General features: G+C 36.2%; 1 protein-coding gene across 2 annotated transcripts in view; it reads left to right on the top strand.

Annotated features, from left to right (window-relative positions):
• TAOK1 (TAO kinase 1) overlaps positions 1-16,015 on the top strand; it is a 145,945-nt gene that overhangs the window by 101,135 nt on the left and 28,795 nt on the right. For both annotated transcript variants that reach the window (XM_029210721.1, XM_029210720.1), the window contains 5 exons: positions 902-983; positions 3,455-3,622; positions 5,495-5,698; positions 9,286-9,420; positions 14,608-14,844. In XM_029210721.1, the coding sequence (XP_029066554.1) occupies positions 902-983; positions 3,455-3,622; positions 5,495-5,698; positions 9,286-9,420; positions 14,608-14,844 (826 nt within the window). The remainder of the gene's footprint in view (positions 1-901; positions 984-3,454; positions 3,623-5,494; positions 5,699-9,285; positions 9,421-14,607; positions 14,845-16,015) is intronic.

The following is a 16,015-nucleotide window of genomic DNA, read 5'->3' as shown; positions in this document are numbered from 1 at the left end:
GCATTTGAAAAATTCCAGGGGTATATGTAGCATATTTAATAAATATTTTTAAAAAGGTAGATGCATAAGTTAGCAATACTTTATTTTTTAAGGATTAATTAACACACATTCATAGTTCTTAGTACTTTTGTAGATATACATAGAAGGAATCTTTTGGCTCAGACTTTAGTATTATGGTACATATAAGTAATAAATATATTGAACACAGACTGTCTTCATACTGTGTTTGACACGTTGGGGATTCAAAAAAGAGTTCCTTTTTTGCTTGTAAATAACTTAAGGTCTTCTTTGAATATTGAGACAAACATCGATGGAGAAATTATTACTGGCTTACTCATTGAACTCTCATCAGTAACACTATATAATAATAATGTGCTAAGACTTCTGATGTTTTAAAAAAATATCTCAATTGGTTTTCTGGATTTAATGGAAGTTTTATCCATTTGCTCTAGGACACCAAATACTTAGGTATACAAAATGCTCCCTTCAAAGCAAATGGAGTGATATTCTGAATCACTCTATACAGAAGATGATCCAAGGGGCAAAGAAGAAAGAAAGGTGGCTTATAGAAAGGAAAAAAAAATAAAGTTATCTTAGATTTGAATGCCAAAAGGAAAATATTGGCTTTTCTAATTTTCCCTCAATATAGAATGAGTTATGATATTTTAAATGTGGGAGCAGAATTTTAAAATAATCTGTGCAAATTTATCTTCGGAAAATGGTGAAGATTCATTGGTTGCTTTAGATAACTTTTCATAGATATATATGAAATGTATATAGTATCTCCTTTTTTTATCATTTCTTTTCCATCCCCCCTCCCACCAGTAGGCACATGCCTTGTTTTGTGGATGTTTTTAAAGGAAATAGCAATATGTTCACTTGATACTTTCCTTTACAATAGGTCTGATTATTTTCGCAACTTTGTAGATTCTTGCCTCCAGAAAATCCCTCAAGATCGCCCTACATCAGAGGAACTTTTAAAGGTCAGTTCAATTATACTCTGTTTTCTACCCCTAAGAAATTATTTAAGAATGTGTTTTATTTTTCTTTGATTCTGCATCAGTATTAAGTATTCTCTACTAGTTTTTAATTAAAATGCTAATTTTGTATACTGTTCTCTCTTGAGACTCTTCTTAGATGCTAAATTTTTTCATTTATTTTTTGAAAATTGATTAATTATTTTTACTGTGTCTGGATAGTTATTTTGGATATAGTTAAATATCCAAAATAGTACCAAATGGCTAAATTTTTATATGTGCAATAATATATTCATGAGTTATAATTACAAATTTTAATTCATGTGGAACAATATATTTCAGAGTTGGTAAAGCATAGTTTAACTTTGGATCTAATTTTTATATCTACCATACTTTAGTATTTTTCTGTCCTGTATTAAAATAATATGAAAGAAAGAAATGACATGTAATATATTTACAAAAATATTGTGGGAGAAAAGAGATTTTAAAAGAAACTGTTAAAATGGATATCATTTATCCTTTTTGGAAATACATTTTTCTAACTTAGCAATGAAAATATTTTTTAAATCATGTAAATTCTATTCAGTTTTCACTAACTTTCATTGCCTAATTTAAATAAATGATTGGTATATGCTTCCTGTTCTCAAAAATTTTATTTCATTTGGCAGTTGACTATCTTATTAATAGCAGTAATAGTATTGTTGAACTTAATATAGTTCTTAAAACATCTACATAAAGCAATAGTAAGTAGATTTGATTCTCTTTGTGACCCTAAGAAATCTTGTTGATTTTTCACTCTAAAATTTAAGTAGCCTATTTTTATATGAATGTTTTAGAATTTCAGAGGGATTCAGTTTATTTTCACCAACGCACATCAATTAAAGATACAAAGAAATTAAAAGGATCTTATATATATTCAATAGTATTATTTGCAACTTCAGCATGTAGAAGAGCAGTATAAAGTTTCAGTAATGCTTAGGGAATTTTAGGCAGTAAGCACACTCATACCGTCAGAAATGAAAGCTTGAATAAATTGGTACTTACAATAGCAACAAAAGGTTTAGTAAAGCTAGGAATTATATTAGTGAAAAATAAGCAAGATCTATATGTAGAAAACTGTCAAACTTAGAAATATTTCTAAGATATATTATTTTTGGGTAAGAAGACTGAATATTGCAAATAGTGGTACATACCAAGCTAAGGCTTAGGAAAAAGGAAGAATGTGATTTGCTTCTTACACTTGTCTAATATAGGTGAAAGAAGCTCTTTGGGTATAACCCAACCCACCAGGCCTAGGTATTTGGTATTTGGTGATTAGGTCCCAAGTCTGTATATAGTATTCATTTACCTGGTTCATAGTGTGTATTGGCACAGCCTTATTGGAAACGATAGGAAGTAGCTATCAAGTGCTTCTTTCCCTTTGGCCTAATGACGTTTCTTTCACAATCCATCATAAAGAAAAAAATTAATAGAAAAAAGGTGTTTTTTACATATGAAGCTATTTATCTCAGAATTAAAAGTTGGAAATAAACTGTCCAGAATTAGGGTAATGGTTAAATAATTTTGGCATAAAGATTTGATGAAATATTCTGTAGGCATCATGTTTATGAGTTTGAAATAACAATACTTATGATCGTGAAAGTAGAATCAAATATGATATAGTTAGGACTCTGCATAAGAAGAAATAAATTTGGCTAACAAAGAACGTAAAAGTGTTACAAAAATTCAAGGGTATCTCATGAACTCAAGGACAGAAGGTATCTTTCTGCAATCTATATACTAACTGTATCTACAAAACAAAAGTCTATACATAGAAAATTTCTGAAAAGAAAGGTATCAAAATGTAGCAGTGATATTCTAAAGTTGGAATTGTTCTTTCTACTTTTCTTTATTTGATAACGTTAAGCTTTATTAAATGTTAGTGGTAAAAATCACTAATAATATAATGGCTTTTAATCAACTGCTAGTGTTTTATGAAGAGTATTGTTTATGCAGCATATAAAGAAACCCATAATATCCAGGTTTATATTACATAATTCACTATCAGTAAATGCATTTCTGTTGAAACCTAATAAAACTCAGAACTGACGTGCCTTTTCTGTGAAACCAACAGTTATAAGAATATGTAAACCTTTATTTAGCCTTTGTTTAGGGCTCTAATTGGACTTACCTCTTAGTGTTTAATTAAACCCTTTTATCATTTCAACTCTGCATTTTCAGTTGACCAACAAAAGTATGATGTGCAAAGTTTTTATAAAATGTACGGGGGTAGTTACGTAGGCAGAGAGTGAATATATGTAAATGACAATTTCATAAATATAAGATGTCAGAAATGTAATAGAATTAAATAGCTACAGATTATATGCGTTATCTATCATGATTTTCAGGATAGTATCTCTAGGGTCTAAGAAGGGGTACATTTGTACTAACTGAAAAATATATAGATTTCAACTTGACTTTTACATTCTCTTATCCAGCACATGTTTGTTCTTCGGGAGCGCCCTGAAACGGTGTTAATAGATCTTATTCAGAGGACAAAGGATGCAGTAAGGGAGCTGGACAATCTGCAGTATCGAAAGATGAAGAAACTCCTTTTCCAGGAGGCACATAATGGACCAGCAGTAGAAGCACAGGAAGAAGAAGAGGTAATAATTTAGAAATGATGCAAATATTGAGCTCTCTTCATTGGCTTCTTTACTTATGCAACTTGTCTTTTACATCACGAATCTCTTACATCAGTGGTTCTCAGGTTGTGTTTTCTTAACACTGGTCCTGTAAGATCCCAGGTGGGAAAAAAGGGTTTTGTGTTCTTTAAATCCAGTCCCTTCATAGTGCACATTGGCATACATAGTAAAGCTCTGAGAAGTCTTGTATTAAAGAAACCGGTTCAACTTTGTTTAACCTGGTCCCTCTCAAATATCTTGGACACTGAACCCTTTTTTTTGCCTGCGTGTCCAGTTGTGTGGGACATGCTTTTGAAAGTATTTGAAACTATAGACTCTGGAAGTTGAGAGTACTCACTCACAAGTCATTAGAAAGTTACCAAGCATTCTTCCAGGGACACTTTTTTTCAGTTCTGCATACTTTGATTCCATCTACGCAGTTCTAAAATGCTCATTTTACAAATGAGTAAAAGCAAGGGTCAGTGGTTAACTCACTGTAGGTAGAGCCATATGGGTTCAAATTCAAATAGCTGTCACTCTTAAGGTCAAGTTCTTTCCCTGTTGCCTTTTAGGGAGAATGGAAATATAAATTTGCAATGGATATGTTACAGAACTTTCTCACATGGAAATATACATATAAAGCTATCTTTTTTACTGTAAATATTTTGTTTTCTTCTTTGCTTCTGTCAGAATTCCAGAGCTTTGATTTGTTTTTTCTGTTTTCCAGTGAGAGAGATCACTTTGCATTCTGAAACTAGGAGCAGCAGTTACTTTTATTTTTAATAGTGCTACGTAATTAATGAACTATAAAATGCAAGATTTTCTTAACCTACGATTTTGGGTATTTTTGTTTTATTTTTTAGTTCTTTTGATAGTCTTTTGAAAATTGTTTTGGGTTATTCTAGATATATGAAACAAAGTTGTGGTAAAGTAAAGTTGTGAAATTAATAAGATTCTCATGTAGTTTAATCTATAACAGCATCTCTGTTAGGCTAGAGACATAAGAAAAGATCCTCTATATATACCATGTGTCCATATTTATTAAATTCTGCATATCTTATAGAATTTTGGTATGGTAAGACTATTGTAATGTTGGTACCCAGATACCATGGCTTGCCTGGTTACTTCACAAAAACGTTCTTGTGATTGTGATTAAATATATATGTAATACATAATTTTTAATTTACAGAAAAATAGGAATTAAATTATTTGGTGGTAGAAGGATAGGCTAGAGACTATATTTTAAATAAGAAAGAAAAATACACTTCAAAAGGCTTCAACAAAAAAATAACTAAAAGGAGTTGTTTCTAGGATTTTTTTTTTTTTAAGGTTGGGGCTTGTTTTTTGTTTCTTGGAAGCGCAGAGTCCTAACCACTGGACTGACACGGAATTCCCGTGTAAGATCCCAGGTGGCAAAAAAGGGTTTTGTGTTCTTTAAATCCAGTCCCTTCATAGTGCACATTGGCATACATAGTAAAGCTTCTTTTAACCATGGGAATCATTGAGAAATGAGCAGAATCTCTCTGTATAACCCATGAGATGTGTGGTAAAAATGGATTTCAAAAAGTGTCAAACAATTTAGAGAAAATGCTGTACTTTGGAAATAACCCAAAACTGATAGACTGCCTTTTTCACACAGTTGGTTTGGTTTTTGTTATTTACCTGTTGGTCATTTTTATTTGTTTATTTTTTTGTTAGCAGTTGGTTAACTTCCTGGTCTCACCAAATAAAGGGAATGTCTCATGATACACCTCTGACTTTCTAAAGACTGTGTGCCAAGCAGTGTGCTTGGTGCTTATGTTCAAGAAATCGGAAGAGATACAGATATTTGAACCTAACGCTCTTTTTCCTTAGGAACAAGATCATGGTGTTGGACGGACAGGAACAGTGAATAGTGTTGGAAGTAATCAGTCTATTCCCAGTATGTCCATCAGTGCCAGTAGCCAAAGCAGTAGTGTTAACAGTCTTCCAGATGCCTCGGATGACAAGAGTGAGCTAGACATGATGGAGGGAGACCACACAGTGATGTCTAATAGTTCTGTCATCCATTTAAAACCTGTGAGTATTTGGATTTCAGTGAAAAAAAATTTCAACTTTGGTAAATAATTTTCTTCATCTGATTAGTTTAAGAGGAGTTTTTTTTTTTTTCTGGATTTTTGAATTTTATTTTATTTATTTTTTTATACAGCAGGTTCTTATTAGTCATCAGTTTTACACACATCAGTGTATGCATGTCAATTCCAATCGCCCAATTCAGCACACCACCATCCCCACCCCCCACCCCCGCGGCTTTCCCTCCTTGGTGTCCATACGTTCTCTACATCTGTGTCTCAACTTCTGCCCTGCAAACCGATTCATCTGTACCATTTTTCTAGGTTCCACATACATGTGTTAATATACGATATTTGTTTTTCTCTTTCTGACTTACTTCACTCTGTATGACAGTCTCTAGATCCATCCTCGTCTCAACAAATGACCGAATATCATTCCTTTTTATGGCTGAGTAATATTCCATTGTATATATGTACCACATCTTCTTTATCCATTCGTCTGTCGATGTGCATTTAGGTTGCTTCCATGACCTGGCTATTGTAAATAGTGCTGCAATGAACGTTGGGGTGCATGTGTCTTTTTGAATTATGGTTTTCTCTGGGTATATGCCCAGTAGTGGGATTGCTGGATCATATGGTAATTCTATTTTTAGTTTTTTTAAGGAACCTGCATACTGTTCTCCATGGTGCCTGTATCAATTTACATTACCACCAACAGTGCAAGAGGGTTCCCTTTTCTCCACACCCTCTCCAGCATTTGTTGTTTGTAGATTTTCTGATGATGCCCATTCTAATTGGTGTGAGGTGATACCTCATTGTAGTTTTGATTTGCATTTCTTTAATAATTAGTGATGTTGAGCAGCTTTTCATGTGCTTCTTGGCCATCTGTATGTCTTCTTTGGAGAAATGTCTATTTAGGTCTTCTGCCCATTTTTGGGTTGGATTGTTTGTTTCTTTAATATTCAGCTGCATGAGCTGTTTATATATTTTGGAAATTAATCCTTTGTCCATTGATTTGTTTGCAAATATTTTCTCCCATTCTGAGGGTTGTGTTTTCGTCTTGTTTATAGTTTCCTTTGCTGTGCAAAAGCTTTTAAGTTTCATTAGGTCCCATTTGCATTACTCTAGGAGGTGGATCAAAAAAGATCTTGCTGTGATTTATGTAAAAGAGTGTTCTTCCTATGTTTTCCTCTAAGAGTTTTATAGTGTCCAGTCTTACATTTAGGTCTCTAATCCATTTTGAGTTTATTTTTGAGTATGATGTTAGGTAGTGTTCTAATTTCATTCTTTTACATGTAGCTGTCCAGTTTTCCCAGCACCACTTATTGAAGAGACTGTCTTTTCTCCATTGTATATCCTTGCCTCCTTTGTCATAGATTAGTTGACCGTAAGTGCATGGGTTTATCTCTGGGCTTTCTATCTTGTTCCATTGATCTATGTTTCTGTTTTTGTGCCAGGACCATATTGTCTTGATTACTGCAGCTTTGTAGTATAGTCTGAAGTCAGGAAGTCTGATTCCTCCAGCAAGAGTGGAGTCTATGTTTCCCCCAGTCCTGTCGAAGTCCTGCAGTCAAATCCCACTAGGCTTCAAAGTCTGATTCTCTAGGAATTCCTCCTCCCGTTGCCAGACCCCCAGGTTGGGAACCTGACGTGGGGCTCAGAACCTTCCCTCGAGTGGGTGGACTTCTGTGGTAAAAGTGTTCTCCAGTCTGTGAGTCACCCACCCAGCAGTTATGACATTTGATTTTACTGTGATTGTGCCCCTCCTACCGTCTCATTGTGGCTTCTTCTTTGTCTTCGGATGTGGGGTGTCTTTTTTGGTGGGTTCCTGTGTCTTCCTGTCGATGATTGTCTAGCAGCTAGTTGTGATTCTGGTGTTCTCGCAAGAGGGAGTGAGAGCGCGTCCTTCTACTTCTCCATCTTGGTTCCTAATCCCCTTCGAGATTTTTCTTTTTTTTTCTTTGCTGTTTCAGAAGTTTTGAACAATTTTAGGTAACTTATTTTAGAATGGCAGTAGGCTTGTTAATTCCCAATGTAATGTCTGCATTTGGGAAACTAATGTTTTGAGAATACAAAAAGAATATTTTTAAAAATCTTAGAAGAAAAAATACAGAAATACTATATATAATGTATTATTTGAAGTTACTTAGATGGAAAATAAAGTATTTAAAAATAGTAGATTAAAGAAAACTAGTAGGTTTACTAATGAAATTCATTATAATATAACAGTTGCCTTTGAAGAGTGGGAGAATGGGTTAGGATGGGTGGTGACCAAAAGTGACTTTTGCGTTATCCATAATGTTTACATCTTTAAGATTTAGTGTAATTAAGGAAAAATATAAATTCTGGGTTTAGGAAATACTGGTGTTTAGTACGTTAGTCTTCATACTTTCAAATGCAACATTTTGAATTTTCTTGAAAATATTTGAAGATCAGATAACTCCTTTTAGCAGTTAATAGGAATGCTTCCTTTTAAACTTCACAGCTTAGTGTTACCTAGAAAGTTATTAGGAACAATAGCTAAAAGGTGGAACCAATCCAGGTGTTCCTCAACAGATCAATGGATAAACAAAACCATGGTATATACATACGATGAATATTTTTCAGCTGTAAAAAGGAATGAAATTCTGATATATGCTACAACATTAGTGAACCTTGAAAACATTATGCTAAGTGATATACGTCAGATATAAAAGGACAAATAATGTATAATTCCACTTATATGAACTATCTAGAATAGGCAAATTCATAGAGACAGAAAGTGGATTAGAGGTTACCTGGGGCTGACTGGAGGATGAAATGGAGAATTTTTGCTAATGGATACAGAATTTCCATTCGGGGTGATGGAAAAGTTTGGGAAATAGTGGGGATGGTGGCACAGCATTGAAAACGTAATTAACGCCCCTGAATTGTATACGTAAAAATGGTTAAAATGGAAAAATTTATATTACAAATGTTTTAACACACAGTTTTCAAGAATGATTTAGTTAAGTAGTGTTATTTAGGGAAAAACCATGTTTAATTTTTATATTCTTAGGTAAGAGGATTAGCTGTAAAAAGATTATTACCACAATTAGTTGGTTGCTAGTTGACTTCCTTTTCAGTTAATGAACTAAGGTATATGTCAAGAAAGACATAAGTTCTCAAAATTTGTATAACTATTTTTTGTTTACTTGGACAAATGGCAAAAGTATTATAAAGATCTTTTTAAGCTATATTGTTACTTTTAAAGCCCAAGAGCCTTAGAGTAATTAATTTTATTACTACTGTTTAAAATACTGGCTGCATGCTTTATTATCTTCGTTTTTAAGTTATGTTAAAACTTTTTAATTTTGCATTTAATGACTGTTAATAACTCTAGCCATAAACATTTCCTTATCATGAATCTGTGTGCTATTTCATACACTGAGGAAATAATGTCTCCGGATTCAAATTGTGTTGAAAATAAAATGTCAGCATTCCCATTTTTTGTTTTTGCTTTTTAAGATTATGTCTTTGAGATTTATTGATCAAGTTGTGTTTAAACTTTAACTTTCTTGAAAGTTCACGTGAACTGTGTTGGCCTTAGGTAGTAATGTCTGTTTCTTTGCCTAGGAGGAAGAAAATTACAGAGAAGAGGGAGATCCTAGAACAAGGGCATCAGATCCACAATCTCCACCCCAAGTATCTCGTCATAAATCACACTACCGTAATCGAGAACACTTTGCTACTATACGGACGGCATCACTGGTATGTACTACTGCAAATTAGAAATATATTTTTCATGTTGGACCTTGGCACCTATACTCAAGTATAATTATCTCTTTTTTTTTTTTTTTATTCGGGGGCAAAACATTTATTTAACATTTAATTACCTCTTATGAGAAAGATATTATACAAAGCACTCTGAGAGATGTGTACACAAATAAGTAATATATTAGAATATATTGAATTAGCTTGAGAGGGCTAAAAGGTACTAAATAGGAATTCAGATTACCTTTGAATCAGGGCATAAAGGGAGTATTTATAAAATAAATCATCTGAGCCTTTAATAATTAGTTGGTTTTAGGCACGGAGGAGAGGAAAAATGTAATTTCCACCTAAGAATTGACCAAAATGAGGGAGGGGATGTTTGGGAAATAGCAAGTAATCCAATTTGATGTACTCAAAATGTAGTTCTTCTGATTTCCCAAATAATAAAAATGGATTATTTGTTCATTACAAGGATGTTGTTATACTGGGGTACTCATAACCCTAATCGGTCAGATATGTAAGTCCAAAACATGATAAAGGATACTTACTAGGGATAGAAAGAAAATACGTTAAGATATCAAAGGGAAAATAGGTTATTAGAAAATATGACAGAAAGAAAAAAATATATGGGAGTTATCTGAATTATCAGCTACATAGCAGATCTTATAAATCCCATGCTGTGGCCCATGAATCTGAATGATGTCTAAGGTCAAGAACACCATCCCCTACCATAAGTCAAGTCATTCCTACTATTCTACAACATGTAAATAATTCTTTGAACAGAGCAAGTAGCAAACAATGATTGCTTAATTTTTTCATGACTATTTTAATAAATACCTGGACAGGGGCCAGCTTGTGGGAAAACAGCTTTGTGACTGGGCACATATTAAGTGTTTCCCAAGCAAGCCTTCTGTCTCAAATTTTGGCTCCCTCAAATTAATTAAGGACACTATTTATTTATTTAGTCAGTTAATTAGTTAGTTAGTTAGTTATTTAGTTAGTTGTGCTGTGCTGCGTGACTTGCGGATGTTAATTCTCCAACCAGGAGTCCTAACCACTGGACCGCCAGGGAGTTCCGTAAGGACAGTCTTAAAAAGTTATGGCTTTAGGGCTTCCCTGGTGGCGCAGTGGTTGAGAATCCGCCTGCCAATGCAGGGGACACGGGTTCGAGCCCTGATCCGGGAAGATCCCACATGCCGTGGAGCAACTAAGCCCCTGCGCCACAACTACTGAGCCTGTGCTCTAGAGCCTGTGAGCCACAACTCCTGAGCCTGTGTGCTGCAACTACTGAAGCCTGCGTGCCTAGAGCCCGTGCTCTGCAACAAGAGAAACCACTGCAATGAGAAGCCCTCGTACCAAAACAAAGAGTAGCCCCACTCACCACAAGTAGAGAAAGCCTGTGCGCAGCAACAAAGACCCAACACAGCCAAAAATAAATAAATTAAAAAAAAAAAAGTTTTAGAAAACTTAAGATCCATATCCTTAAACCTAGTAAGTCCATTTATTTCAAGTAAAACATTCAGAGAGTAGGTATATTTGTGTACAAAGATATGAGTAACTGTATTATTCAATATGATTACCACGTACCATAACTCAGGCTGACTTATGCCTTGGATTTTTTTCATACAATAAAATGCGTAGATCTTAGGTATTCAATTTGAAGTATTTTTAGTGGTACACATTATGTTAACTATTGACTAAAAAAAAAAAAAATTAAAATTTATTGTCATCCCACAAAGCTCCCTCATACCCCTCTTTAGTCAAGTCTCCACTCATAACCACCACTTTCTGTTTCTTCACTATTGTTAGTTCTGTTTTTGGATTTTATATAGGTGGAATCACACAGAATGTACTCTTTTGTGTCTGGCTTATTTTGCTCAGCTTAATGTTTTTGAGATTTCATCTATATTGTGTTCATCAAAGTTCATTCTTTTTTATTACTGTAAATATGTTTCCATTGTGTGAATATACCACAATTTTTTAATCCAGTCTTCTATTGAGGAACACTTGGTTTGATTCCTATTTGGGGCTATTACACATAAGATTGTTATAAACATTCTTATACAAGCCTTTATGTGAACATTATGTTTTAATTTCTTTTTGGTAAATACCTAAGAGTAGAATTGCTGAGTCATGGGGTATATATATGTTTAACTTCCTCTGTCAAAAAGTTTTCCAGGGCTTCCCTGGTGGCGCAGTGGTTGAGAGTCCACCTGCCGATGCAGGGGACACGGGTTCATGCCCCGGCCCGAGGATCCCACATGCCGTGGAGCGGCTGGGCCCGTGAGCCATGGCCGCTGAGCCTGCGCGTCCGGAGCCTGTGCTTCACGGCGGGAGAGGCCACAACAGTGAGGGGCCCGCGTACCGCAAAAAAAAAAAAAAAAAAAAAGTTTTCCAAAATGGTTGTACCATTTCACATACCTATCAGCAATGTGTAAGAGTTCCAGTTGATCTATATCTGCTCCAGCATTCGGTGTTGTCACTTTTTTTAGCCATTGTAGTGGGTGTGAAATGGAATCTCATAGTGGATTTTTTTGTTTGTTTTTTGCATTTCCCTGTGACTAAAGATGTCACCATAATAAGCACCTTTTCATGTGCTTATTGTCTGTTCATATATCTTCTTTAGTGAAGTGTCTCTTCAACTCTTTTGCCTGGTTTCTTATTCAGATGTTCACATTATAATATTGATTTGTACGAGTTCTTTGTATAGTCTGGATACCAATATCTCATATATATCTTGCAAATGTTTTCTCTTCATCTGTGGTTTACCTAGTCTTTTTTTTACTGTTGTCTTGATGAGAGGTTAAAATTATTTAGTTTTAAATTCCAATTTAAACAACCAAATTAAAACATAGGTGAAGGACTTGAATAAACATTTCTGCAAAGAATGTATACAAGTCGCTAACAAGCACATGAAAAGTGCTCAATATCATTAGTCATTTGGGAAATGCAAATCAAAACCACAAAGAGGTACCACCTCACATCCACTACGATGGCTATTTTTTAAAAAAAAGAGGGCCTTCCCTGGTGGCACAGTGGTTAAGAATCCGCCTGCAAATGTAGGGGACATGGGTTTGAGCCCTGGTGCGGGGAGATCCCACATGCTGCAGAGCAACTAAGCCCGTGTGCCACAACTACTGAGCCTGTGCTCTAGAGCCCATGAGCCATAACTACTGAGCCTGCATGCTGCAACTATTTAAGCCCGCACGCCTAGAGCCCATGCTCCGCAGCAAGAGAAGCCACTGCAGTGAGAAGCCTGTGCACCACAAGAAAGAGTAGCCCCCACTTGCTGCAACTAGAGAAAGCCTGCGTGCAGCAACGAAGACCCAATGCAGCCCAAAATAAATAAATAAATTTTAAAAAATAATAATGCTGCAGTAAACAGGAAGGTACAAATATCTTTTAAAAAAAGGAGGGCTTCCCTGGTGGCGCAGTGGTTGAGAGTCCGCCTGCCAATGCAGGGGACACGGGTTCGTGCCCAGGTCCGGGAGGATCCCACGTGCCACGGAGCGGCTGGGCCCGTGAGCCATGGCTGCTGAGCCTGCGCATTCGGAGCCTGTGCTCCACAACGGGAGAGGCCACAGCAGTGAGAGGCCCGCGTACCGCAAAAAAAAAAAAAAAAAAAAGGAAAGGGCTTCCCTGGTGGCGCAGTGGTTGAGAGTCCACCTGCCGATGCAGGAGACGCGGGTTCGTACCCTGGTCTGGGAGGATCCCACATGCTGCAGAGTGGCTCGGCCCGTGAGCCATGGCCGCTGAGCCTGCGCATCTGGAGCCTGTGCTCTGCAACGGGAGAGGCCACAACGGTGAGGGGCCCGTGTACCACAAAAGAAAAGAAATTTAAAAAATTTTAAAAATAAATAAAAATAAATTTAAAAAGGAAAAGAAAAGGAAAAAGACCAAAATAACAAGTGTTGGAGAGAGTGCAGAGAAATTGGAACTCCTGTATATTGCTGGTAGGAATGTAAAATGGTTCAGCTGCTGTGGAAAACAGTTGATGGTGCCTCAAAAAGTTAAACATAGATTTACCACATGACCCAGCTGTTCTACTCCTAGGTATATACCCAAAAGAATTGAAAACAGTTACTCAAACAAGTACACTACACACATGTTCACAGCAGCACTATTCACAATACCCAAAAAGTGGAAACAACACAGATATTAATATTCACCAGTGGATGAATGGATAAACAAATTATGGTATATGCAAACAATGGAATATTATTTAGCTATAAAAAGGAATGAAATACTGATACATGCTATATACAACATGGATGAACCTTGAAAACATGCTAAATTAAAGAAGCCAGACACAAAAGGTCACATATTATATGATGCTATTTATATGAAATATCCAGAGTAGATAAATCCATAGAGACAGAAAACAGGTTGGTGGTTACCAAAAGGGGAGAATGGGGAGCAGCTGCATAACAGCTGTCTTTTAAGTATATAGAGGTGGTGGTTGCCTAACATCGTGAATATACTAAATGCTGCTGGGTTGTTCACTTTAAAATGATTAATTTTATTTTATGTGAGTTTCACCTCAATTAAAAAATTCAGTTTATACATTTTTGTCTTTATAGTCAGTGCTTTTTGTGTCCTGCCCAAGAAATATTTGCCTGCGCTACGGTTATGAAGATATTTTGTTTTTTTTTTCTACTTTATGATTCTGGATTTTGTGTTTATGTCAAATCATTCTCAATTTTTGTATATAGAGTGATACAGAAGTCAAGATTTTTGTTTTTGCTTTTATATACAGAGAACCAGTTGCGTCCGCAGAATTTGATGATAACACATTTTTTCCTCTTTGAATTGACTTTGTGGTGGAAAATCAATTGACTAAATATATTTGGGTCTATTTCTAGATTTTATTCTGTTCCTTTGATCTGTTCAGCCTATTCTTCCACCAATTCCACATTGTTTGGATTACTGAAATGTGTGTCTTCCAACTTTTTTTCCCTCAAGATTGTTTTGGCTATTGTAGGTCCTTTACTTTCCAATATAAATTTTAGAACCAGCGTGTCTATTTCTTTAGGAGACCGCCTGGAAATTTAATTGGAAACTGCTCACTGGAATCTCTTACAGTGATTGTCTACTTGGCTAAGTAGTAGAGTGCTCTAAAATGCTTCTGAAATAAAAATGTTTTCCTTAATTTTATTCTTTTCTCTCCATTGTTTGTGTGTCTAGGTTACAAGGCAAATGCAAGAACATGAGCAGGACTCTGAGCTTAGAGAACAAATGTCTGGCTATAAGAGAATGAGGCGGCAACATCAAAAGCAGCTGATGACTCTGGAAAATAAGTTAAAGGCTGAGATGGATGAACATCGCCTCAGATTAGACAAAGATCTTGAAACACAACGTAACAATTTTGCTGCAGAAATGGAGAAACTTATCAAGAAACATCAGGCCGCTATGGAAAAAGAGGTGGCCAATTCAATATTACTAATTTATTTACTCTAGATTGTAACCATCTCTGAATTAACCAAGATGGCATTTTGATGTTAGGATATATCTTCCCCAGAACCAAGCAAATCAGTTGGGGAAAAGAAGAAACATTTATATAAATTGTGTAATATTAAGTACTGAGTCTGGGAAGCAACAGATGTGGGATTATTTCCTGACACTGATAGTTTTATAGTATCACAGTGGGTAAATCATGCAACCATTCTAGGCCCTAGGCACCCTGATTATGTGAGGAGTTTGTTAATCACCTATCAATAGGTGATTTAGGTCTCGAAAAATCATTCATGATTCTCTTCTCTGTGATTTTTGGAGACCTATCTTAAATTTATAGCAGCATTTTAATATCAGAATAATTGAAGATTACAGAGAATGTTAGAGATAATAAAAGAGGTTCAGATTAAGATTTAGCCCATTTGTGGTTTTTTTTAAAAATATTTATTTATTTATGGCTGCATTGGGTCTTCATTGCTGAACGCAGGCTTTCTCTAATTGCAGCGAGCGGGGGCTACTCTTTGTTGCAGTTCAGGGCTTCTCTTGTTGCAGAGCACGGGCTCTAGGCATGCGGGTTTCAGTAGTTGTGGCACACAGGCTCAGTAGTTGTGGTTCGCAGGCTCTAGAGTTCAGGCTCAGTGGTTGTGGCACACAGGCTTCGTTGCTCTGTGGCATGTGGGATCTTCCCAGACCAGGGCTCGAACCCGTGTCCCCTGCATTGGCAGGCGGATTCTTAACCACTGCACCACTAGGGAAGTCCCAGCCCATTTGTTTTTTGGTGTTTTTTTTTCATTTTTGGCTGTGTTGGGTCTTGGTTGCAGCACGTGGGGTCTTTCGTTGTGGCGCCCGGGGTCTTCGTTGCGGCTCACAGGCTTCTGTCTGGTTGTGGCGCATGGGCTCCAGAGTGCGTGGGCTCTGTAGTTGTGGCACGTGGGCTCCAGAGCCCATGGACTCTGTAGTTTGCCATACGCAGGCTCTCTAGTGGAGGCACGTGGACTTAGTTGCCTTGCAGCATGTGGGATCTTAGTTCCCCAACCAGGGATTGAACCTGCGTCCCCTGCATTGGAAGGCCAATTCTTAGCCACTGGACAACCAGGGAAGTCCCAGCCCATTTGTTTTTTTACAAATGAGTGTCATTTTA

This window comes from Monodon monoceros, unplaced genomic scaffold, assembly GCF_005190385.1.
Source record: "Monodon monoceros isolate NGI ecotype Baffin Bay Population unplaced genomic scaffold, NGI_Narwhal_1 Super_Scaffold_9, whole genome shotgun sequence".
In the NCBI taxonomy this organism is placed as follows: domain Eukaryota; kingdom Metazoa; phylum Chordata; class Mammalia; order Artiodactyla; family Monodontidae; genus Monodon; species Monodon monoceros.
Note: the sequence above shows the minus strand (reverse complement) of the source record. Positions and strands in the feature narration are given on the sequence as shown.